This window comes from Cimex lectularius, unplaced genomic scaffold (assembly GCF_000648675.2).
Source record: "Cimex lectularius strain Harlan isolate CLEC.00 unplaced genomic scaffold, Clec_2.1 scaffold222, whole genome shotgun sequence".
NCBI lineage: Eukaryota > Metazoa > Arthropoda > Insecta > Hemiptera > Cimicidae > Cimex > Cimex lectularius.
In genome coordinates, this window is record NW_019392817.1 from 450,391 (window position 1) to 475,658 (window position 25,268).

Sequence of the window (25,268 nt, forward strand, 5' to 3'; positions counted from 1 at the left end):
TTCTAGACACTACTGCACGTTGCCTCACTCGTGATTTCCATTGGAGCTTATTATCTCTTCTTCATATTGTACAATTTTGTATGTATGCAATGTATAGGGCTGTCCAGCAACACATGGGTCATGAAAACAACAATTGGAGACCAGTCTTATTACCTCATTATTATTCTTTCCACAGTTACTGCTCTAATACCAAGGTATTTATTTATTTTTTAAACTTCATTAACCGTAAATCCATAAAATATATACATTTATTTACAATTAAAATGAGAAATAAAATATGGCATAGTAATAAACCGTCTGCTGGAACCAAGATAATTAATTTAAAAAAATAATATGATCAATTATGACTACTTAATACATATATGTAATTTTTTACGTAGATCAAAGAAGTTCCCCCCCCCCACTGAATACTTGCTTTCATTATTATAATTTATTTATTTTTAAGATTCATTTGGCTTTGTTTGAAAACCATGATTTGGCCAAATGAAGTTACAAGAGCAGTAATTGAGACGAGGAAGGCCACCAAAAGAGGTAATCATTTCCTTGTGTCATGGTCAAGATCTACATCAACATCTTCCATTTATCGGTATGTTTTATCCGTCAAACACACTAAATTTATCACACTTAAATCTTAAACATTTATATTTTTCAGTGGTCCTGATGGAAACAAAACAACACCGGTCACAATGTCGACTCTTACAGCAGTTGGATGACATTTTCCAACTCAAAAATACAAATTCTAATTTTGTCAATTAGTAAAAGAAATAGTTATATTTTGTACTGTTTATGTATTAATTAGATATGACCAACTTCAATAAAATATTATTGAGTTTCTAAAGCCATGTTGTTACTTACAGATGAGTATTTTTTGAAAAGATATGATATAGTTGCGAGAAATTGTGAAAGATAATCATCGTTTATAATTGTTTAAGAAAGCTGATATCTGATAAGTACTTACAGAACTCTAGTTGTGAAATTGTCAATTCTTTGGGAGTGTATTATGATAAATAAATGTTGATTATTAGCATATAATTGTTTGTATAGCATTGAAGGAGAACCACAAAATGTTAAAATAATGAATTATTAAGAAAGTATTATTTATTTATATACTGTTGAGTCTTGCCAAAATTTATTTGATTACACCTCATATTTTGAAAGAGGTAATTTGTTCTTAGTTTTATTTAGGACAAAACTCTTTAGGAAAGGGATGTATAATATTAATAAAGTATTTTTTTAACAATAGACCTTTGTCTAGTATTTAGAAAAAAATATTTCAGTTTTAATTAGACCTTTGGACATATCAATATTTTGTTAATTTCTTAAAATTTAACTATTGTTAGATGCTAATATCTTATTTGTCATTTATTTTAGGTGTTCGGCAATTTGTACAAGATTTAGTAAACTTATTTTATATTAAATTTGTAAAATTACGATGAATGACTTAGTTTTGAATATTTGTTGTCAGAGAATTTTTTTTTACCCCTAAGTTTTTAAGTTGATACAGGGACCATATTTATACTTAAGAAACCATTCCAAATTTGTCTTTATTAATTATTATTGTTTTTAAATTGTACTTATTTTTTAAATAAAACAATGTATGTGATTTGTAGTTTCCCAGCAATTGTTTATGTCAAGCACATAAACCTAAATAATGTAGGTTTTCTCTTTTGTAAAATTGGTTGATTTTATATTAAAATGTTATAATGTTTATTATATTGAACAACTGAAATCAAATTTTATTGTATTTTCATATTTGGAAGTTTTGTTCCTATACATACTTATTCATCAAAAAATTAGGATAATTTAACATAAAATGTGAAGACTCAAAGAAGCAGATGTGTCTTAAAGTTAAAGGATAGTAAATTATTTATATTACTTAATTTTGATTGATTTTATTAACACTGCAACCCCCCCCCCAAAAAAAAGGTACATCGTGGTTTATTTTAAATACTCAATAAATCAAACTTTATGCAGCTATCTACCAAACATGTGCAAATAAATGTACCTTGGGCTAAACTTGGAGGAAAACTTTTAACAAAAAATAACATCTATTTTCATAAAATTATAAAAATTTGTAAAACAAATCAAAAATTAGACACTAAGGGTCATCAATATGACTTTCTTTCATCTGACAAATCTAAGTATGTGATTATGTTCCTGTTTAAAATGTGTAAATACAAATCACACAAAATAGTTGGCCTTTTACTTTCATCAGGCCAATCAGTTAATAAACATACCTTTTATAAGCTCTTTATCAACCCTCACTTTTAAATTATGATTTTAGGTTAATTTTGTATCCTTTCTCAGATCACTCTCTCCTTTTGGGATGAAGTGGGATGTCAATAACCTGTCCTTGCAGAGATATAACTTTGTTTTTTTTAATGGCCTTATGAACTCGCATATTAGCCAGAGTACGTTGTTTATTGTTTCAGCATAGTTGGGGGAAGGGTATCGTGAAAAAAAGGGCCAGGGGCGACGGGAATTGAACCCACGACCTTGGGATCTACGAACCGAGTCTAATGACCACACAATCCCCATAAAGAAGTATAACTTTAATTAAACTGGTGGTTCCTTTTACCAAACCATCGGTTATTTAAAATTATGTATGAGGTATGCATTAGATACAACCATCCCTAACCACTACTAGATGGCAACAAGGAGAGAATGGGTCAATATAACTTGTGCTTAGCCAGTATTAATTAGGTGAAGAAATATATGGGAATGTTAGTCGCTGACAACAGCTTAGGCGGCACTGTCAGTATAAGGTAAAAGTCCCAGTTTCGAATCCAGTGGCCCTGCATTTGAACTGACACTTAAAAATGGACAAAAAAACAACCGGCACCACAAGATTGATCCTAATCACCTGTCCATCCTTTTACTGTTACAAGATCAAGGAAAATTGGAATAGTTACAACATTCATAGATGTATAGATTCAAGAAATAAGTTTAATGAAATATTTGGCACAATGTGACCATAAAAATGACACATTTCAAAGAGTTTAATGACAAATTACCAACTGCTGCTACTTCCATGTCTTTAAATGCTAGAGCTTCTAGTAGTGTGATGAGGGTATAATATATCCCTTCTGATTTAAAACTGTTTGAAGTGATGCCACATAACATTTTCATGCAAGTCATCGGTGCTCCTTGAAAAATCAGTTTATCTGTTCTGGTGCAAATCTGAAACCTTCTGGAATAGCTTAAAAAATTCAAGCATGCAGAATTATCATCATCACACACAAAATCAGTACAGAAATCCTGGTGGACAATGCTAATGCCTGCATCCTGCACACTACAGTTTGTATAAACATCTTGAAATATAACACCTTCTTGGTATGGATAAAGCTTGGAGATAGTAATATTGTTAACCCTCGACTCAAGGGTGATAACTGCAAAATTAAACAAGTAGCCAATTCCAGGAACAATCTCTTTACAGTTTTGATGAAGTTGAATTCCCGAGGTATGCACATCGGCTATTTCAAGCTGAGAAGCGTCCACTTCGGCAACACCATTCTCGAGAAATTCGCCCACACACGAGCAAAGCGTCAGTAGTTGATCCTCATACAATAGAGTCGCAAGGCAACTACGATTGCCATTTTTCAAAAGGAATGTATTTGAGTAAACCAAATTAATAAAAATGAAAAAGTAACAAATTAAAATTAACATAATTTTCTACTTTTTGAAAAACATGTGATTGCTGATATTCAAAGATCAGAATATTAAAATGAAGGAAAAAGAAATCAAACTATAGGTAATTTATTATGTCCATAATTATTTATTATTTACACTTATTGTGCTGGGTTTTTTTTTCCAAAAACACAATTACAAATTCAAGAACAAATCATTAAATACATTAAATTCATATTTAATTACCATTCAATTACATATATTTAATTTCTTCTAAGACAAGTTTCAACTCAAAAATATGTACAGTAAATAATTGTGGCTATTAAGACCAATGGTAGTCTTAACCAGTAATCAATTGCATCAACCGCACAAGAGAAATACAATCCTGGCATCACTCTTCATTTTCATGCCGACACACATCTATCGAATGCAACATGATTTTATTTAAACCCATTCTTTAAAATTTAGTCTCAAACATTTTTAACATCTAACCGAGACTATAGTTAAACAACTAACTCTGCCAACACTGCAGTGTTAAGATGTCCTTTTTTAATCAGATGAGGGATGGATGGAGGGAGGGAGGGAGGGAGAGAGAGAGAAAGAGAAAAAGAGAGAGAGAGAGAGAGATATGGAAAATGCAGCATACTTAACAGTACCATTATTGGAATAGCTAACCAACTCACCAGGATCAGCTATGCATATACAACCTAGAAACAAAATAATATCTCTCAAATTTTATCACTATAACTGTCCTTTAACTGAAATACTTTTTAAGAATGTAAGTAAATAAAAATAGATTAAATGTCACGATAAACAACGTTCTTGCCCATCGTGGTCATTTGTAAATAAAAACGGGTGTAGAAATCATTCTGATACAATAGTTTTTCTTAATCCTTTTAAATGTTTGTATTGTGTATATAGTGTATAATAAATCAATTTGACATTTCAGAATTTGGTTCTGTACAACACTGTAATTCTTATGTTTACTAAAATGAATAGCTTTGATAATACATAATTAAAATTTAATTCGATATCAGTCTATTTAAACATGCCTTACATCTGTTGTTATATAAAAAGTATACAGCTATAATAAACACATTTTTTAGGTTTATGCACAAAAATAATACATATCTTTCTAATGCACACTAGATTTGCACTTGAAATTTATAAATTAGGTAACAAAATAAAAATTAAAACCCTATGTATACTGTCATAAATTTTAAAATATATAAAAAAAATTTCAAAACAAAGTCAAAAATTAGCTGGCTCACTAAATTGGTTTGAGTAATAAAAGGGTAATTGATGTTATTTGAACACAGCTATGACTAAATAATATTATGTACAAAATCTGGTCCAAATCTGTTTTCCGTTACCGCCTACCTTGAACAAAAGCTCAAATTAGAAAAATAGAAAGTAGGACATTCGAATGTAAGAAAGTAAGAAACTCACTTGATAGTTGGTCTCCTCGAAGGATCACATGCTGTGGGTGGAGGTGGAGGGCCCTTTTTTTCAAGTTCTAAGAGGTAGGACCGCAGCATTTCCCTCCTCTCCTCAGCCATATGTCCCAATATGAGCCATCTTTTGTCTTTTTCCAACATCTCTTCTATTTCTTTCATATGACTCTCATTATCGTTGACAAGTGCGTTTGACTTGTGAGTAATCAACTTTGTCTCCTGAGCAAGCATATATTAATTAGTTACGCTTTTCTTCAAATTAAATACAGAAAGCAGTTGAAACGAGATATTTCCCATTATTAAATTGATCTTGATCTACATCTAGACCATGTGGCATAGGAATCCGCACTATAAATGAGCAACACAGACGGAAGGATAAAAAGAAAATGATGGGACAATGGAACTCACTCATCGGACACAAACAATGAATGAACTTATTTGCCAACCCATAAAATAAATGTAACACAAAATTGAATATATTCAAATGAAACATATACATACAGTATGTATTTGAAAAAACAGTTGTTTTAGTTTTACCTGTAGAAGCTCCCTAAGATCCACTTTCGCAGCCACTAATTTGTCTTTTATGTATTCCTTAAACTCCCTTTCACACTTCTGAAATGTTAATACATTATTTGACAGATTAATATGAGATATATAATAGTATTCCCAACATACCCTGTCACTAGATGAAAATTTACTGTATCTAGGGTCATCTTTTATTATTTTCCTGATTTCTTTCCATGTAGATGACAAGGAACATTCTGGTGTCTCATTTAATAATTCTCTATTTATAAGAGGAAAAAATCAGTTTAGATACATTTAAAATTAATTAGAGTAGAAGGTAGAAGAAAGATCTGAGAAAATGATTAAAAATGGACTGTAAAATATATATANAATATATTTTACAGTCCATTTTTAATAATATAAAATGATATCTAGTGATTTTTTTCAAGGTTTGAAGCAATTTGTGTCCCAAGGAAATATTGTATGATAGTTTAGCTTCAGCATTTTGCAAATTTAATTAAACTTAATGACATAACAGCCTACTTTTGTGTTGAAAACATTCAATTCACGTTTTTGAGGAATTTATTGAAAACATGATTTGTACCGCAATCATCAAATGTTTTGCTCATTTACATTTATCCTAATGGAAAAAATTATTTGTTTACTAAACTACCATCTTGGCTTTAAAAATTGTTAACATTAAATAATACACTTTAATATGTTTTACACTATACAAAATAGTATTACTTAATAAAGTTGAACAAAGTACCTAAATTTTTCCTTTTTCTTCATTGTAAGTTGTTCTATGTGAAGATTGAAGTAAGACTCTTTTTCTTCACGGCCAACCAACGATGCAAGCTCCCATCTGTGATCTTTCCTCAGTTGGCGCTTTGCTTCTCTCCAGCCAAGCTCACAATTTCTAACCTAATAAAACATGTAAGCATATAGAAATACACATTGGAGGGATGACAGTGTAAATTATTAGATAGCGAGAAGTAAATGAAACAATTATTGCATGTTGTTGCATTTGCAATTAATTAATTTCTTTATGTAAACACAACTCGTTTATAAAATCAGGATAGCTGAAAGCTTCTAAACGTAGCAGCCACGAATACCGAAATGGCAGTAATATAGGGTGTCGATGATATGGTCAAAAAGTTTAAAATAAATAAAATAAAAAATCATGCTTTCTCTGATGAGACTTCATCAGATTTGTTGAAAGTTTTTCCAGGTCAGAATTTTGCTCATTAACGAGAGCATATCAATCAAACAGTCGGTAAAAATTTCAATGGTATGGTAGTTGGAAACTGCCACTGGAAAAAATACTTTCAGTGTAATTTGCAAAATTTTGTACAATGTTGTAATTAGTGATTTTATTTTACATAGTTCCTAATTTGTATTTAAAAAGTAACGTTATGATTAACTGTGACATTTTAGGTTAAAAGCAATTAGGTTTTGATGGGAACATGCATTTAAATACGTTCAATCAGCAAGTGTCTTAGCCTTTAACGTTAATTACTTTAGATGATAATCATGATATTTCTAATGTACAAAATTGTGCATATTGAGATTAGCACTACTATTACATATTAGTTGAGGTCCTTGATGGTGACAGATATGCTGTGAAATCATTGAGTAATAACCGAACCTAAGTATTCTTATAACACTATTAGGAAAATGCCAAGTGATCATGATGCTTAGAGAGGAATTAATTTTTGTGATAACTAGATTTCAGACATTGATGCTAATGGTGGTCGGTCCATTTGCCAAGATTCAAGCACAGAACTGCTATCAAGGGAAATACGAATCAGACACTCTGATTTCGTATTGAATTTAAGCAGTTTATTAAAAAAAGGAAAAAATGAACAAAAATAAATTATGCAGCAGTAGAAACAAGATGAAGTCAGTTTTTAATGCCACTGAAGCTACTTAACTATGGGGCATCTAAAACTGAGTCACTTCTATTTTTACATAAGGATAGCAAAGTTGGGTTAATTCTGAATGGAACTAAAGCTTTCTCTCTTTTGATGTTTACAAAATTGTAACTTACCAGGTCAGCAAGAAGAGCATTGAAATGCTGCACAGCTTCATCATGTTTATGGTGCTCCCTTTCTGTATCCCTATCTCTTAAGTGTACAGCCAAAGTCCTTTGAACTTCCTTTTCTCTTTCCCTAAGAGAGGCCTCAACCCTTGCTTGTTTCTCCAAAGCTTCTTTCTCTTTAGCCTCTTCTTCTTCTTCTGCTTTCATCTCTTCCTAAAGTTAATTTTTTTTAGAACTTAGGTTGTTAACAAAAATAAAATTATAGTACACTTACTTCATCGATATCTTTTTCACTTGGTTTGTTCTCTTTCTCCTCTTCTCTTCTGGACCCACCTCGTTCTTTTCTTTCTCTATCCCTTTCTTTTCTGTCTTTCTCCCTCTTCCTCTCGTCTTTAAGGTGTTTAATGAATTCTCGGAACCAGTCTTCTCTTTGCATCGATGAGTCCACAGCCTTATATCTTGGATCTGAATCCAGTTTCTTTTTGACTTCTGACCATCTTGAATGTCTATCAACTTCACTTGATTCTTTCAGCATGGTTATAAAATCTTTCTTCACCTGAGGGAATAAGAAGAAAAACCAAAAAGTTAGTACAATGGTAATACTGTCATCTCCCTAAATATAATGGGTTGTTAGTGTTTCAGAATTCTTGTACATTCTTTAGTTAATCATATGTCAAAATGTACAAAATATTCTATATCATGAGTCAATCTTATTCTAATAATATATATAAATAAATATGCATACATAAAATTATGGTTATTATAATACAACGAAGAATAATATATAAAATTACAATCGTTTATATACATTCAACGATATAATTAAATATTTATTCTTCACAGGTAGATATACATGTAATCCCTGAAAATAAAATATTAGACAAAATAATAATATAAAAACAAAGTTATCTGAAGAATTCCATCAAACTACTATGTCAACTCCTAACATTAAATTTCCTAAAGGTATCTTAAAAGAGTTTATTTATTTATTTTTTTTTGCATGCATTAAAGTCAAATATTATGGAATTGATATCACTGCTACTTGATCAGTACCAATTTATTCAACAAAACTTCATAATAAATACTTTAAAAATAAATAAACGGTTAAATTTTTTTAGGATAAATATCCATTAATTTTCAATAAATAAATTTCTTATATTTATAAACATTAGTATTTATTATAAGAAAGAACATATTTATCTATTAAAAGAAATTATCTGGTAGGTAAGTAAATATTGAATGGATTTGCGCCAAAATATTTTTTTTTTCTTCTTCTTTATACTGTTTTAATTTGTCATATGAATTTCTTACCTCTTAGTACCTAAACGGGAAGAACATTTTATATTTGCAATGTAGATTTTAAAGTGGAAAATAAAGCTGGAGAGCCGGCACCTTCTGTACGCATCAAAATAAGTCGTCTAAAAGGATAAAAGTGTCTGCATGTGAGTACATTGTTTTGGCACAAACGTGTACACAATAACTTAAAAATCAAAATATTTAGTCACTTTTTGGAAGAAGTTTTGCAATATTTTTTGACATTTATTTTTTTTATGATTGAACAATTGTTACAAGAATATAAATGAATTTCATATTTCATCATACATGATAAAAGTGCTGCTTTAATTTAACTCACAACATTAGTAAAACAGCAATCAATATTCACTGGAAAGTCATTATTAGACTTATATTGTATATGTAAGACAACCAGGGATGTCTGAATGTTTTATAATTACCTAATGGTTATTGTAATTATACCTGGCTATTTTATTAAGCCAATGGTTGGACAATCGCAACCAACTATTAATTTATATCATATAACACAAACACTATTAATGGTATTTTAGTATAAATGAACTAATTTAGCAAAACAATAAGTGGCTGAAATAACTTAGTTATTATCAATTGAAAACATTATACCTAATCTACATCAAATATAAGACTATCTACAACTAATAATTTGCTGAAGATTGTAAAAATAAGAAAATTGGGCAATTGATGGCTTTAAAATACCTTAAATACATAAATAAATATATGCAAAATAACTATCTATTTAAGATGTTGGTTTATTGAGATTAGTAGCTGCCAACAATAATAATAAAGATTAGTAATGAAAAGTATTTATTTAAATAATTAAGAAACAAAAGTTGTTTTAGTTTGATTTATGAGTACAATCTAGTTGAACTAGTAATATTAGTCCTTTCTTTGTAGTCGTCTTTTCACATATTAAAATTTCAGAAAAACATTTGTCATGAAAGCATGTCTAAAATTAGCTTTATTCTTTACCATACCATTCATGAGAAAGCTAGACATTTCATTGCACTAAATTAAAGAGAAGCTTCAACACAGTTCTAATATGGTTTTATTTAAGAAACGTATAGTGTAAAAACATATTCTCCTAGACAAGCTTAACAAATGAACTAATACATTACTTAACTCTACCTAAACCCCAAGCTCTCAGAGCAATTGAAAATTTAAATTTCAAAAAATATCTGATGTCAATGACAAAGCAAAGCATTTCTGAGTAAAATCAAAATTAAATATTGCTTCCTTTGGGTCTGCTATAAAATATTATTTAAATATTACAATACTGTAATCAATACGTTAAAATTGAAATATTTTTGTTGTCTTTAATACTACAAGAGTGTTGTCATGAAATGACTGATACCCAGCAATATCTTGGCGCAGACCCATACAAAAAAAAAGTAATATCAATAAAAAATAAATAAAAACATCCCAAATTTAATAGCAAGATAATTTTATGAAAATTATGAAATACTTTAAGTAAAATTAATTTTAACTTTTTGTCATTTTGGTGTGCGTACAATGAAGTGTTTTTACGCTCTGAAAGCTGACGGTGGTTCTCGACTGGGTCGCTTGGCCTCGTCTTCGAAGTAGGCATCCTCACATTGGAAGGGATGAAGGTCACTCTGAGACAAACGTAATAGAGAGACAGAGAGACACACAGATGGACAGAGGCCAAGGTCTCTTCCATCCTCGCCACAGTTCAACGTCAACGTCACCCTATAGCCGCCAAGCAGGTGAAACAAAGTGGTTTTTCCACGTATCAGAATATGTAACTTTGGTTCTCTTTGTAAATTTTTTAGTTTTTCTTTTTTTAAATCTCATTAGCAATACATATTAAAAGATTTGATTTATTTTCAAAAATAAACAACATACTTTAAATAATCTTATATAAATTTCTTAAAATGTTAAATGAAATATATTTTTTTAAAATGTGTAAATGGATTGTTTAATTTTCCTAAAAAATTATTCTCCATGATCTTGTAAACATGATGGAATGATGCATGTGGCTACAATTTACCAACAATAATAAAACAAAGTGTATTAACGTAGATGATTCCAATTATAGCTATTAGTGATAAAAAATCAACTTATATTAAGAAAAACCGAAAGCATAATTAAAGAAAAATAATAAAAGGCATAACTTACCATATGCCAAAATATTAAATGTTAAATAAAATAAATATTAAAATTATACGTAAATTAAGAGAAATATTACATAACTAGAATATAATAGCAGTTGATTGGAATCATCTATCAATTCGGATATTTAAAGTACAGCCTGTGACAGGCCACACATAATAAAAAATAAAATAAATAAAATAAAAAACAGATAAATAATGATTTCAGACATTTTTGCACTTATATTTATGTTGTAGGACATGTAGATCTCAAATGGCGTTACTAAATTAGACTGCAAGATTGATTTTTTTTAAAAAGTAACTTTCTTTGAGATCTGATCTGAAAAGAAACAAACAGTGGGGGAAGGGAAAATACATGTGATGTGTAGATTTTACCTGATCCCGTTTCTGGACTTTTTCTTCTTTTTCTCTCTTTCTAACCTCAAGGATGTATTCATTGAAGAGCCCTTCTCTCTCCCTCATCTTCTCAATATTCTTGAATCTCTCATCTTTAGAGTATTTGGCTGTAAAATCACTGAACGAAGATCTGAAACAAAAAGGGCAATTAAAAAACACTTTTAATCTATTATCTATCTATTTTATTAGATTTTTTCTTATTTAATTATTTATAGAATACAACGTATGGTGCTGAGCAGCCATTGTGAGCCATACTGTATATATCATGCTAAAGTATGATTCACATTTAGGTACATATCTCCATTAGAACTGTAATAATATTAACACAATATGGTAGGCCCATCAAAATCGAAATAAATAGAAATTTTTAAAATTATGTACATTTGCTCATGCACTAGAGTAATTTAAATTATAACATCCTGCATGCACCTAACCTCAATTAGCTTAAAGATATTTCTATTAACTATTTTACTTTAAATTGTATTCCAATATATAAATATAATGGGTAACTGATAGATTCTCTCTGATTTTTATTATTATAATTAATACATTAAACTTTTTTTAATAGAGCAGGTAATTAAGTTTAAAATTCCAGCCAGCTCCCACTTTCGCTAAAGAAAATATTTAAAGATTGTCTTACTTTCCATGGAGGTTTGCATCCTGCATAAGACGTCGGAATTCTTCTTTCCGCTCTTTCATTTTGTTTCTCTTCTCACGTCGCTCTTCTTCTGCCCTTTCTTTGACATACCGCTCGAACACCACTTTCCTCTCTTTTGAAGTAAGCAGCAAGTATCTCGGATCAAAAACAATCTTATGTAGTTCTTTTTCCCATGTGCTAAATGCAGATACCTAAAATGAAATCATTAACTGGATTAGATTAATATAAGACCAGGATTAGAACAAAATCTTAATCGAAATGAATAATTTACATCTTTTTCGGATAGCATTTCTCTAAATGATTTCATTCGAACATCAAGAGGAACAATTGCCCTTTCTCTTGCAGCTCTAACTTCTGCTTCCATAGCTGCTTCTTTGCCTATGTCAATTGCCTTTTTCTCTCCTTTTTCAGTCTTTTCTTCTGTTAGAAAATAAACAAAAATTATTTTTGTATAAATTGTATTCATTTTTATTATATACACACCTGCTTTAGATTCTTGGATGGTATCAATTTTAGCTTTTTTAGCAGGCCCTCCATCTGATGAGTTAGTCACAGCTTCTCTTTTAACAGCAACAGCTGCTATAGATGAATCTTCCATGTTAGTAGTCATTGTCATGCCGTTAGTGACAGAGCTAACATTTCCTGAAATTACCGAACTAGCTGCGTTACTGGTTGCTTGAGTGACACCACCAACAACGACTACAGGCGGGGTAGAAACCAGTTTGTCCACATCAATACGGCCAGTCAGTTCTTCCGGTCTTTCCCAAACTGAAGTACGTGATGAAGGGTTGTAAAAGAACACACGTCCATCACCAGTCCAGACGACGCACCAAGGTGTGCCAGGTACAGGATTACTTGACACCGGTTTACTCTTATCCTGTGCAGACTGTTGCATAGTGGATTTTTCAGAAGTGGTTAAACCTTTTCCAGAATCAACATGTTCTTTGCCATTGTCTTTTTTAGCCTCATCACCGACATCACCATTAAGAACTTTATCACCATCTTCATTCATAACTTTTGGCGATACATGCAATTCATCAGGTTTCCCTGATATAACTCCAGATGCACTCATGGCCATCATTTGCATACCCTGAGCTGCGGCCATCTTTGCAGCTGAAAATAATTATTATTAAAGTTCTCCATAATTTAATTTGAAAGCCAGATAGTCAAACTATTCACATACCTTCAAGATCTTTTAAGGGTTGTGGTTTCTCCCAAACAGATTCACCTGCTTTTGAATTGTAGTAATAGAATCTTCCATCTGGAGCTCTATGTTCTGTCCAGTCTGAAGCTCTAGCAATAATCTCAGGATCAATCTGTTAATGAATGCCTATTAATATCCAATTTATGAGAAACATTAAAAAATGTTAATATATAATTTCTTCATTGAAATATGTTAAAAATATTTAACTGTTGAACTAATGCTAGTTCCATGTACCTGTGGCAATGTGGAATCATCAGCATGTTGCTGCATTGGATGCCCAAGGCCAGACATAGGCGGTGCTGCAATAGTAGGTGGTGGCCCTCCCATGATGGGTGGGGGTCCTCCAAGCCCCTGTGGATGTCCACCTGGGGGCCCAGTTGCCCAAGGTGGAGGGAATCCACCAGGGAAAGGAAACCCTGGTGGAGGCATCCCAAATGGAGGTGGCGGACCAACATAGCCAGGCGGTGGTCCCCCAAATCCAGGTGGAGGCATTCCTAGGCTAGGTGGAGGTCCACCTACCATTCCAGGTGGCACTGTAATTGATTGAATTACTCAAACAATTAAACAAAATAATAGAAAATAAATGTTTATTTTAATGAAATCATAGACTAACTTTGTTGTGGATCTTGGTGTTTATCTTGTTCTCCTACTGGCATACAGCCTGGTACACCTGATTGACTAACACCAACAGCAACAGCTTGTGCCATTGCTTCAACCTGAATAAAAGTTTAAAATTACCATTTATTTTGAAGAGGGGTAACTTGTTATTAAGGAAAAAATATATGTAACAATATACATAAAAAACAAATAGTAAGTATAATTTAATAATAAAACAGTATTCCAGAAATAAAAATGGATATAGCACACAATCCTGAAATGCTGCAGGACCGGTACTTATCCAGATAATCAAAAGTCCAGTTTATCTAAAAATTTATTTTATTAGGATTGTGTCATAAAAACGGACTTAAAAATAACACACTTACAAAAGTGTACACTTTTATTCATATAAGAAGTTACCTTTAAAGTAATAGACAGTCTTTTATTGACTTTTATTTAAGTCCAGACACGCGTTTCGCGAAAAATTGATACACAAAAAAATATATATAATGAAAAAACACCTTTTTGAGGGAAGCCAACAAAACACAACAGAACAATTTCTCGTTTTTTTAAAATAGGATACACCCTTTATTATTATTATTATTATTTATATATTTATTATTATATTTTTGTTTTTAACAAAAATGTGACTGTTGGCCTCTCTGATTGTGTAATGAGGAAGAGCGATTTGGCGGCCTTTAAGAATTTGAATAACGAAACAATCCATAGTAGAATTATACATACATTGAGAATTATGAAAAATTTATAAAAAATATTTTAACAAATGGGTCCAGATAAATGGGATTCCACTGTAATTGATTTTCCTGTCTTCAAAATAAATGACAACAAAATAAAGGGGCCGTCGGTAGCCACAACGGTTTAGGCGTTGACACGGCGCTCATCACTGTATGGTAAAGGTCCCGGGTTCGAATCCAGAGGCCCTGCATTCGAACCCAACATATTACAAATGGGCTTTTTTCAAAAACACCGGCACCCTGAGGGTTTACATGACCTGTTGTTGCAAACCCTCGTAAAAAAAAAAAAAAATAATAATAATAAAAAAAACTTAGTTTCAAAAATGAATAAACCTACAAGACAAAAGGTAAAATATAAAAAAAATCAATGAAAAGTATAATAAAAATGCATCGTTATTTAATACCTGTTCTTGCATTATAACTTTAACATTCCCTTCTGGTTTAGTCCAAGTAGTCTCTCTTGTCCTAGCATTGTAAAAGTAGGATTTCCCTTCAGGTGATTTTGCTTCAACCCAAACCTCACCACTTAGATCCAACGAAGGAGGAGGGCCTCCTTGATTCATAGTTTGCATAGTCGGCGGAGGCACGTTCATTGCTGGAGAGCTTTGTACAGGAGGCCCTCCAACACCAGCAGGCCCCTGTCCTGTTTGACCTTGTTGCTGTTGTGGAGGTTGCTGCTGTGGTGGTTGGTGCTGAGGGGATTGTTGAGGTTGCTGCTGAGTTTGCTGGGACTGCTGCTGTTGAGCTGGCTGTTGATTGTTATTTCCTTGAGGAGGTTGGCCAGTTCCTGGCTAAAAATAAAGTAGTATAAATGAAATAAAATATAATTAAGTCACAACATTCAATTTCAAAATAAAGATACCATAAGATATCAAAATAAATATAACCTACAATGAAGACAATTCATATCAATTCAGAAAAAGTGTGCTTTATATAAAATTAATGTTTTCAATTTTTTTTCCAATTTTATATTTAATTAGAAAAATTTGAGGACTAATTTGTTAAGAAAATGTGACAACAAAACAGAAATTAAAACACCAATTTACCTACAATATATCAACAATTTACCAACATCTAGTCACACTAAAAAGCTAGTTATCAATTGTTTGGATGTTTGCCTTCTTGTTAGACCAACAGAACTATTTTCATTTAATAAGAATAAATATTTCGGTAGAATAGATTTCTTGGAGAAAAAATGTTATAAGGAACACAGATGTTTAAAAAAAAAAACAACAAAAAAACAGTGGTGAATAGATAAATCAGTGCTTAATAATAACCCTAGTTCAATATGAAATTTTATAGGCACATTTGTTCTACAAATTCTATTTGTGTCGAATGCATAGTTCCAGAAAAATATTTCAATAGTGTATTTATACGTTATACGCACAAAGTTTGATTTTTCCACCAACTGAATTTTTGTTATTTAAAAAAATAATATAAGACAATAAATGGAAGAAAAATCAATAAAGTTTAAATTAATTACCAAAATAAATATAATTAATCAGAAAATTGGGTAACTTGTAATTTATAATTCAATTTACAACTATTTTTTAACTGCAGAAAGATTACTGATTAACACATACAATTAAATTTTATCTAATAAATTATTTGTTCCAACTTAATTAGATCATTTTAAGTTTGGCATAAAAATTGTTAGGTCTTTTGTTGAATGTGTTTTTAAATGTTTAGGGGCGATCCTGTGCCAATTAAATTATTATTCTTTTCTTCATTATTGTTGTCTTTCAATTTCTTTGTGTAGGTAAAATATTTCTGTTTTGTAGGCCTTTTGTTGAGGTGTTTTTCAATATAATTACAGTTTTTCAATGTTTCGACATTCTTTGTCATATTTAAGAACTACATATATTTTATTCAACAAAACGACACAATACTTATTTTTTTTTACAATGTTTGTATAACTTTAAGTGTGTCTAATAACTTGATTATAAATGTATTAAATGTTTGAAATTTTTTTTACAGAAATAAAATGTACATAGTTCTCGATAGCATAGGATACTGAAATATTGGAAATCTGCAATTTTATTTTAAAACACCATCAACAAAAGGCCTACAAAAAAGTAAATTACCTATTTAAAAATGGCACAGAAAAGCTAAAATGTTGAAAAAACTTTAATTTTATTTATTTATTACTTTCACATTTCATAGGTGTGAAGCAAGTCCAGTCTGATTTTTCTGATCTATCATTTAGTTCCTTGACATTTCTCAATTTGTATAATAATTTTACCTAAAAGTCATGTAAGATAATTATGTTATTAGATAATACTTTTCATTAAAAAAAAAAATAAAATAAAAATGTCAGTTCTGCCCAGGTTCTTTTTGAGGCTGTTTTTATATTTATAATTAAGGTAATAGATTCCCCAATTATGATGAGTCACAATAGACCATCAGTTTTTCCCCCTGAGTCATGCATGTTTAGAAATTATTATTGTTGTCAAGCTTTTGAGTTTGGATTTAAATATTTTTATCTGACATTTATTTACCCATAATGGTTGAGGGATTTTGTTAAATAAATAAAATGCATATAATTTAAGCATCACTCCTAGAGTGGCGGATGCCTACCCAGCAAAGCAAAAAAAAAAAAAAAAAATCTCGCCAAATCTGTTACTTTATATACCGTTACATTCTTCTACAAGAAACCATTAATTAAAATAGAATATAAAAGAAGCAAGGTAACAAACCATGGTTCAATAAAGATGAGAAAGAATTCACTAAACAAAGAGATGTCATTTAAAATAACTAAGAATTATTCTAAATAAAAAAATTAAAGAAACGAAGACAAAATATTATAAAACAAATAATCAATAAAAATAAATTCACTAATTTCGTGATCCACTTGACCAATTAATATATTACAATTAATTAAGGTTTTTAGTTGAGCTAAAAAAGTCAATGGCACGAGCGGGATTCGAACCCACATTCTTCGGCTAGATACGTCGCTGCTCGTACCACCTGAGCTACCGTGACCTCAGGTGGTAGAGCAGCGACGTATCTATCCGAAGATCGTGGGTTCAAAAATCCCGCTCATGCCATTGACTTTTTTATCTCAACTAAAAACCTTAATTAATTGTAATAAAAATAAAGATAATCCCAAAAAGGTTTGGTTGTTATTTGCTCTTTTGTCCTACATAACCACACTTATAGTAATCAGAAATTTTAACTTGAATTACTCCTGTTTTAATTTCATATTTATCCCAATGTCTAATCCTCATGTAAACATGATCTAAAAGCTCAGTGATAATTCCCTACAATTCTTATCTGATAATGTTGAGTATCCCAGGACTAAGTCCTTCACTGTGGAGTATACTACTATATTTTCACCACCTAGACATAACAAATTGCTAGTGCTTTTTACTACTAGAAATAGCATTTCTAGTTGTCATCTAGTAAGGACCACAAGTTTTAGAGAGGATGATTTTTGTACTATTATGATACCACATGTCCTTTTGTCAAACGTTCCTGTTAATTAATTCACAGTAATTAACTTCCACCATAATTATCTCAACAACAAAAAATGTTTAAAATACACTTCAGGAAAAGGCCTACAAAAAGAAATATTTTCTTTCCAAAAAGAAAAAGCAGGATAAACTAAAACTAGATAATAATAATGAAGAAAATAAAAATAATTTTTATTTTACTTTCACCAGGTTTTATTTTGTTTTGAAAGCTTTCGGACCAACACTCGGCCTCTCCTCAGTTTTCTGACCTATGTGGGAGATATTAACCTAACTTATTATTATTATTTCATTTAATGTTCAACACTTGAAATTGCCAGCTGTTTTAAACATAAGCATTATTCAACAAAATCTTAAGCCTAGTCCACAGGGGGGACTCTACATTTGGATGTGAATCCCGTGTGCGTCTTGGATGTGTCCGGGCAGCCTCAACTCGTTGTCACACTGAAGGTGTGTTACTGGTTAGTATTTTCAGCATCTTTTGAGACCCGACCAAAATGGAATCTTTGACTCAATGTTGGGCAACATTGGGCCAGAGTGGACATGAATCTATGCAGGGTAGTGGTTGCATGCCTCCATGTTTCTTTAGTTAGCCATTAGTTCAGTTAGCTTTCTTTTTTTTCAGTTATAATTGTAATTTAAGTCGTATAATGCTGTGGAGTACCCAAAAAACATTGAAATTTATTGAGGACATACAGTCCCATCGCTGTTTGTGGGTGTAAGTTCCAGTAAGTTGAGAAACCATAATTTTAAAAATAAAGTGTTAAAAAAAATAAGAGTTCTGTAATGTTTCGGTAACCAAAACTAAAAAAATTGCACACCTTGAAGGGTCAAGAACAAAAAACAAAAAATGAAAAACAAGTAAAGTGGTACTTCAGCAACTAAGTTTTCTTGGTGGTTCGACTATGAACGTTTATAATTTTTTCAATCGTGGCACAGTTTTCTTTCCACCATCTTTTGTAAATTTGTTTATTACAGCTGTTATTTATTAAACAAAATAGAGCAAGCGTAATTCCTGAGAGAACAACTTCATCCTCATTTTCATTAGAACTGAATCGTAACATGAATCTTAGAGTAGACATGGTTTTTTTGTTGCAGAGCAGAGAGTAGGCTAAGTGTGAAAACTGCATCTATGCTGAATTGCAACATGAATAAACTCATTCCCAGTGTGTACTGGGCTTTATTCTGTATTCAACATACTGTCACTACTTTTTAGACCTGGTTCTTAATTAAAATAAATTTAAGGAACGCATGATCAAAATTTGTTTAAACTTCAGTTATACAGAAAAGATGTGTCAGAACTGGTAGTTTTCGATGAAATTCTTTTTAATTAAAAACAAAAAATGTGAAATCATGTTCCAACATTTTGTGAAAAGAATAAACTATATTTTTTGGTTCAAAGCATGGCAACAGTTAGTGTGATTATTATTCTTGTATGATAATTGAGCCTCCATTCAAAGAGAAAAAGCATTTACCTGCTTCTAATTAATGTTTTCAAACATAGCAGATTAAAATTTAATTATAAAAAAAATAATTATACAAGCACGGAATAATGCTAGAAATAGTGTTATGAGCCGAATTGTAAGTTTACCGGTGGCATCATCTGGGGTGGAGGTGCATTTTGATTTGGGGGTCCACCCATTCCAGGAGGAGGAGGTCCGAATGGTCCTGGTGGCGGCATCAAAGGTCCTCCAGGGCCCATCATGTGTGGGGGAGGAGGCTGCAAAATTCACACTCATAAAAACGCAATCTTAATCTTCCAAAAAAGAAATACCTGGTGACTTCTGTTGCTACTACAAATCACGAATAATGCTTTGCCAACAGGTTACAAGCATATGTACGTAAAATATCAATTCATTACTGAATGCACTCACAAAATAAAATGAGAAGCCTCCACTATTTGGAGAAATAGATAGAGTAGATAATTTGTTTTCTACTGATGATAGGAAAAGTTGTATTTTTCTTATGAAGAGTAATATAAAATTTTAAATTCAACACATTCGGATCATTTATCTACCTTGGAATTAAAAAATGTGACCAACGAATGATAAATGACAAAAAATGATTTATGTGAATGAAATTTAATTTATCATTCACAACCACCACAGTAATTTCCACTAGTTGGCGAAAAACTTTGCTACCCTTTTTCACAACATTGGCTTTTAGTTTGGAATCCTGCTCAAAATTGGTACATTATATGTAACATGCACTTTTATAGTCTTATTTAAACATTTTAAATATATTAACTGGACCAAATTCATATGTAGTAGTACGTATAAAGTATAAAATAAACAAGACAATTTATAATTATTGTAGGTTTCATAACATTTTTTTACTCTATAGAATAAAATTTGTGCAGAACTTAAGTTAACAAAAAATATTTTCTATACTTACTCCCATCCCTGGTGGTCCTCCTGGTGGTCCCATCATGTGGGGTGGAGGCCCTCCTGGGTGTGGTGGCATCCCACCAGGTGGTGGCATTGGTCCCCAATTCGGGTCATAGCCGGGTGGAGGAGGCCCTCCTCGGAATCTTGGTCCTCTCGGCCCAGCACTAAACGGAGGTGGTCCCCTGAAGCCAGGTGGCATAGGTCCTCTCGGAACAAATCCTCTTCCCCGGAACCTTGGCGGCGGTCCATGCCCCTGCCCCATTCTCGGTCCACTACCAAACTCCATTCTATTATTACCTCTCCCTCTACAATTGTAAAATGCTTGATTACAGATATGTAATCAATAATGTAATTTGGCAGAATTGCATATTTCGGCTTAACCTTCGCATTTAAATCATTCATTGTAATTTCCCACATTACATCACACTCTGTATTTACCAATTCTAATTTCTTACTACTAATGATGCCCCAATTTGTACTTCAAACAGTGTTCAATTTAGATTAATTAAACGAATTTAACTTACTAGATAAAATTGAGAAAGTGTGTGAAGAAAGCAGTCTCTACCATTCATAGTGGTCAGGGGTATTTTAAAATCTACAGAATGAGGGTGATTTCAAATCCATGGAAAGTTGAAAGGACCATAAGAATTTGCTTTTAAATGAAGTGATCGCAGGAAAGATGAAACTTTCCAGAGGCTAACATTTCATATATTTTACAGCAAAATAGTATAATAGTATAATGAACGGTCACTAAAAACTACACAGTATAATGAAGTTTTAACCTCTTTATAGCCCTTTTCCCCATCCTACTAGCCCTTTGGAAAATTAATTTTATTTTACTAATACTAACAATGACATCATTTTCCTCAAAATACTTTGAAATACTTTTGTAACTTATTATGAGCATCATGGCAGGAAAGAGCCAAAATCACCAAATTTTCAGCATATAGGAACATGATCAATCTTTCATGTTTCCCATTTCAATTGTGATTGAATTATGACTTTATTATTGACTTTATGGTGCATATATAACATTGATCATTTAAATAGCTAAAATATAGTTGTCAATATAGTTGACTTGGGGAACTAAAAGTTAGGCAGCTCAATGGTAGGACATCAGAGTATATATCCATAAGTGATGGGTTAAGAGTTCCATTCATGACACAAAATGTATTAATTAGGTTATAATTTGTATTAATTAGTTTGTACATATTTTGTAAATGTAATTATTAGTTTGTAACTAAATAAAAGTTTATTTTATGGAAATATTTCAAATATATTTATTGAAAATGATTTTTATTTTTTAATGAAATTTCAACTTTTCACCTCAAATAATGACAAAATAATCAAAGTAGCTGCATTATAAAAGAAAATTAGAAAAGCAAAATAATAAAAAGGGTTTTTCCAAAATCAGAAACTAGGCGATGTGTGTTACATAACTTGGAAGTTATCATATGAGACCATCCAAAAAATGCTAATTTAGAAAACCAATAAAATTAAAAAATATATTTATTTTTCCCATGTTTTATAACTTGTAATTATATAAATTACCACACCGAGGTTCGACAGCATTTCAGCTCCTGCATCCAACCACGAAATAGGTAGCATTCCAGTACTAATTATTGTTAACATTTTTTTAAATGTAGTACTCCCAAGAGTAGACACATGTAGAATTTGATATAATTGTGAGGTTCATCCAAAAAGACGTAGGGTACTGCGAAGGAGTAAATAGAATCATCTATTTTCACCTTAGGAACTTAAATCATCATAAAATTATTCCCACTTCTGCCAGGATAATGAAACAATTTGATTTTAAAGAAATTTGAAACAAGTACTTAATTGTAAAGCAATTGTTCAAAATCGTTATATCCTTTTGAAAACCATGAATATCCAGACATATGTTTGACATGGGTGAACATTTAACTTGACTTAATTGACAAGCATGAGCCAATGTTTAACCGCTGAAATTAAATTATGTTGAAGCTCATCTACTCATTAGGTTTTTTTAATACTTCACTTTAAAGCATGTAGTTACATTTTTACCTTATCGGTGATATTGGCCATTTACTCATATCAGTAGTATATTATTAATCAGTGTAATCTTTCTTCCTTTTTTATACTGTTATTTCTTAAAATCGTTACTCCACTTTCTTTCAGGGACAATAAATTAGCTTATAACATCTTACACATGATGTTGATGATTAATGAACCACAGTTATACAGTAATGATTACTTGGAGATTGTGAGATGCAGTCTGGTGTAACGCAGGTTTAGAAAAACAATTTCCTCTAAACACTACACAGTTATAACGTGTCTTCGTTTGGTTTGTCCACCGTTGAAAAGTTTTTGTCTTTGAAATTGATATTCTGTGCTGCAGATATTTAATCTTTACCACAACATCACAAGTAGACCAGTTTGGAGTGATATTTCATAATTTTCATCAATTTCAGTCAAATAAGCCCCGTACATTTCAACCCTTTTGTAGAAGGTTGGATAAATTTTTTCAGCAGTAGTGGAAATAATTTATCCGACCATCTGCAAAAGGGTTTCAAGATGTTCAGGGCTCATTCTTAAAAATGCCAGATATCTATAAATTGTATATGAAGATTAAATGCAACAATTCCTTTTGTCAATAAAGCAGACCGTCCAGACCCACTTCATTTCACTACTTATATTTTTTTATTTTTAGCATCAGTAAATTACATATTTAGGAACAAATTAAAAACAAACTGTTGAGACACATCTGATTTTGGTTGTGCTAGTGGCTTCAAGGTGTAGATATGTGACTGTCAACAGACAAGGTGTATCAAAACTTAAGTTGCGTTTTCACTGAGCTGACATGATAAGGGCCCACAAGGGCAAACACATCACATCAGGCAGCATGGCCTCTCGTCAGCTGGCACTACGCGTTACATTGCACACACTACACTGACGAGTGTAGTCTGTCAGTTGATGTTTTGTTCTCTTTAGGAATGGTTGTACTCTTTAGCATAGAGGAGTTCTCTCTCAAAGAGGAATGATACCGAACTACCAGAACATGCTTTTAAATGAGCTTGATGAAGAAGAAGAAATTGCCGAGTCTATATACCTGATTGCAGTGATGATCTACGCAATTAATGAGAATCGGAGGGAGCATGGCGAATTTCACTTCTTCACCCTCAATATTTGGTTTTCTGGTACTCCTTTGAAAACAGATCATACAAAACGGGTTGCTCCGGACATACTCAATCAGCAGTTCTTCCATTTCCATGCCATCATTTTGCAACACACCTTCACACTCACCGACAATATCTGAAAAGTTTGACTAGGTACCACACGCGTGAGGAAGCGTATGGTAGGGTCACCCCATCAGTTCCCATATTTCCTCCTGTTGTCAGATCAATGTGTACACTTCTATTTAAATCAACATCTGTTTTTTTCAACACACGAGGGAATATGTGGGCCCACGTCACGTCAGTGGGTTCTATTCATTTTAAATTCAAAGTTAATTTTTTGTTTAAAACATCTTTTAAATAAGATAAGAAATCGAAAATACATTCCTCAATATTAACACAGCGACATATGTAAAGGATTTTTATTTATGCTGAATCTATGTTGTCTCCTTTAGTAAATAGGTTAGGTTTAGTGTGTTTGTTGGAAGGCTACATTACACTCAGCATAATGTATTTAAAAAGATTTGTCACACTTTGAATGAATACATTTGTTTCATAATTTTACCGTAATTATTTCAATTAGTTATACTTTTTATCTAAGGTCTTGGTTGAGATGGAAAAGCTCATGTCACTAGTGGGGTTCGAACCTAGAACTTTCGGCTATAGCTACGAACCTAAGATTAAAAGATAATAAATTGAAATAATTAACAAGGTCAACTATGACTGCTAAACATTCATGAACTTTACAGTCCGGTGAATAAGATGGAATTTGATGTTGACCCTACTATTTATATAATGAACAAAATTTGGGCAGAGGAAAACATTAACTTTTTCGGTTTAATAATCGGGAGTCGAGAGAATGGAAATTGTGGAGAAAGAGCCCATTGCAGGGGGGCCGGCTGAGTTAGCCGGGAATGGGACAACTCCCGAAATATGCAATGGTACCAAATCCATATGGTTCAAACGCGTTTACCTGAAACCGCCCCTGCCCCTGGGGCTGTGCTGGCGGAATTCGCCACCCCCGCCGCCGTACTCCTCTTCTTCGTCCTCGACCCCTTCTTCGCCTTCCACAGTCTCGTCGTACTCCTCTTGCTGGTCCGTCGGCGAATGGTCAATGCCGGAATCGTCCATGTCCTCCATGCCGAAACAATTTCCGTGATAATTATCTGGAAACTCGGGTAGCGAGATTCTGATTAGAGGCGACGGGAATACCTTCCCGACGACGATAGATACTAGAGTTTTGGGTAGCGTATAGAACTAACGAGTAATGGCCGACCGCCGAATACAAACTCAAACTCTACGATTCTGAGCTGTGCTACCAACATGACGAAAATACAAACTGATAAAACAGAACTATCTAAGTTTATATTTATTTTTGTCTATTTAAATGATACCGATATTGAAATCTAATTTACTAAAACACTTCTTATAAAAAATAAAAATAAAACGAAAAAATTCATTATATTTACAACTTAAAAAAACCTCGCATGCAGTCCAAAATATGCGTGGATAATTGAAATAAAATACAAATATGAAATATTCATCTCTTTATTCTTTATAAACGATTAAAAAAACAG

At 31.9% G+C, this 25,268-nt stretch overlaps 3 protein-coding genes across 7 annotated transcripts in view; 2 read left to right on the forward strand and 1 right to left on the reverse strand.

Annotated features, from left to right (window-relative positions):
- The window catches only part of LOC106672356 (probable phospholipid-transporting ATPase VD), a 31,123-nt gene extending 29,389 nt beyond the window's left edge, over nt 1-1,734 (forward strand). For both annotated transcript variants that reach the window (XM_014403713.2, XM_024228379.1), the window contains 3 exons: nt 7-194; nt 446-586; nt 653-1,734. In XM_014403713.2, coding sequence (XP_014259199.1) covers nt 7-194; nt 446-586; nt 653-713 — 390 coding nt within the window. In that variant the 3' untranslated portion in view covers nt 714-1,734. The remainder of the gene's footprint in view (nt 1-6; nt 195-445; nt 587-652) is intronic.
- A 2,784-nt stretch (nt 1,735-4,518) lies between these two features.
- On the reverse strand, nt 4,519-24,988 carry LOC106672343 (transcription elongation regulator 1-like). 4 transcript variants are annotated; one of them, XM_014403692.2, is made up of 18 exons: nt 24,665-24,988; nt 20,547-20,811; nt 19,744-19,872; nt 15,087-15,473; nt 13,944-14,046; nt 13,565-13,863; nt 13,310-13,442; nt 12,610-13,239; nt 12,398-12,546; nt 12,109-12,317; nt 11,448-11,598; nt 7,904-8,185; nt 7,639-7,842; nt 6,358-6,512; nt 5,760-5,868; nt 5,619-5,696; nt 5,077-5,300; nt 4,519-5,003 (listed from the first exon to the last, which is right to left on the reverse strand). In XM_014403692.2, the coding sequence occupies exons 1-18, from the start codon at nt 24,829-24,831 to the stop codon at nt 4,997-4,999; spliced, it is 3,681 nt and encodes a 1,226-aa protein (XP_014259178.1). In that variant the 5' UTR covers nt 24,832-24,988; the 3' UTR covers nt 4,519-4,996. The 4 variants fall into 4 exon arrangements, with proteins under 4 accessions (XP_014259178.1, XP_014259176.1, XP_014259177.1 ...); XM_014403690.2 differs by having other exon boundaries at nt 20,547-20,844; XM_014403691.2 differs by having other exon boundaries at nt 4,519-5,007; nt 20,547-20,844.
- LOC106672344 (KAT8 regulatory NSL complex subunit 1) overlaps nt 18,512-25,268 on the forward strand; it is a 45,074-nt gene continuing 38,317 nt past the window's right edge. Inside the window, exon 1 of the mRNA XM_014403698.2 lies at nt 18,512-18,613. The gene's annotated coding sequence lies outside the window, so the exon portion shown is untranslated. The remainder of the gene's footprint in view (nt 18,614-25,268) is intronic.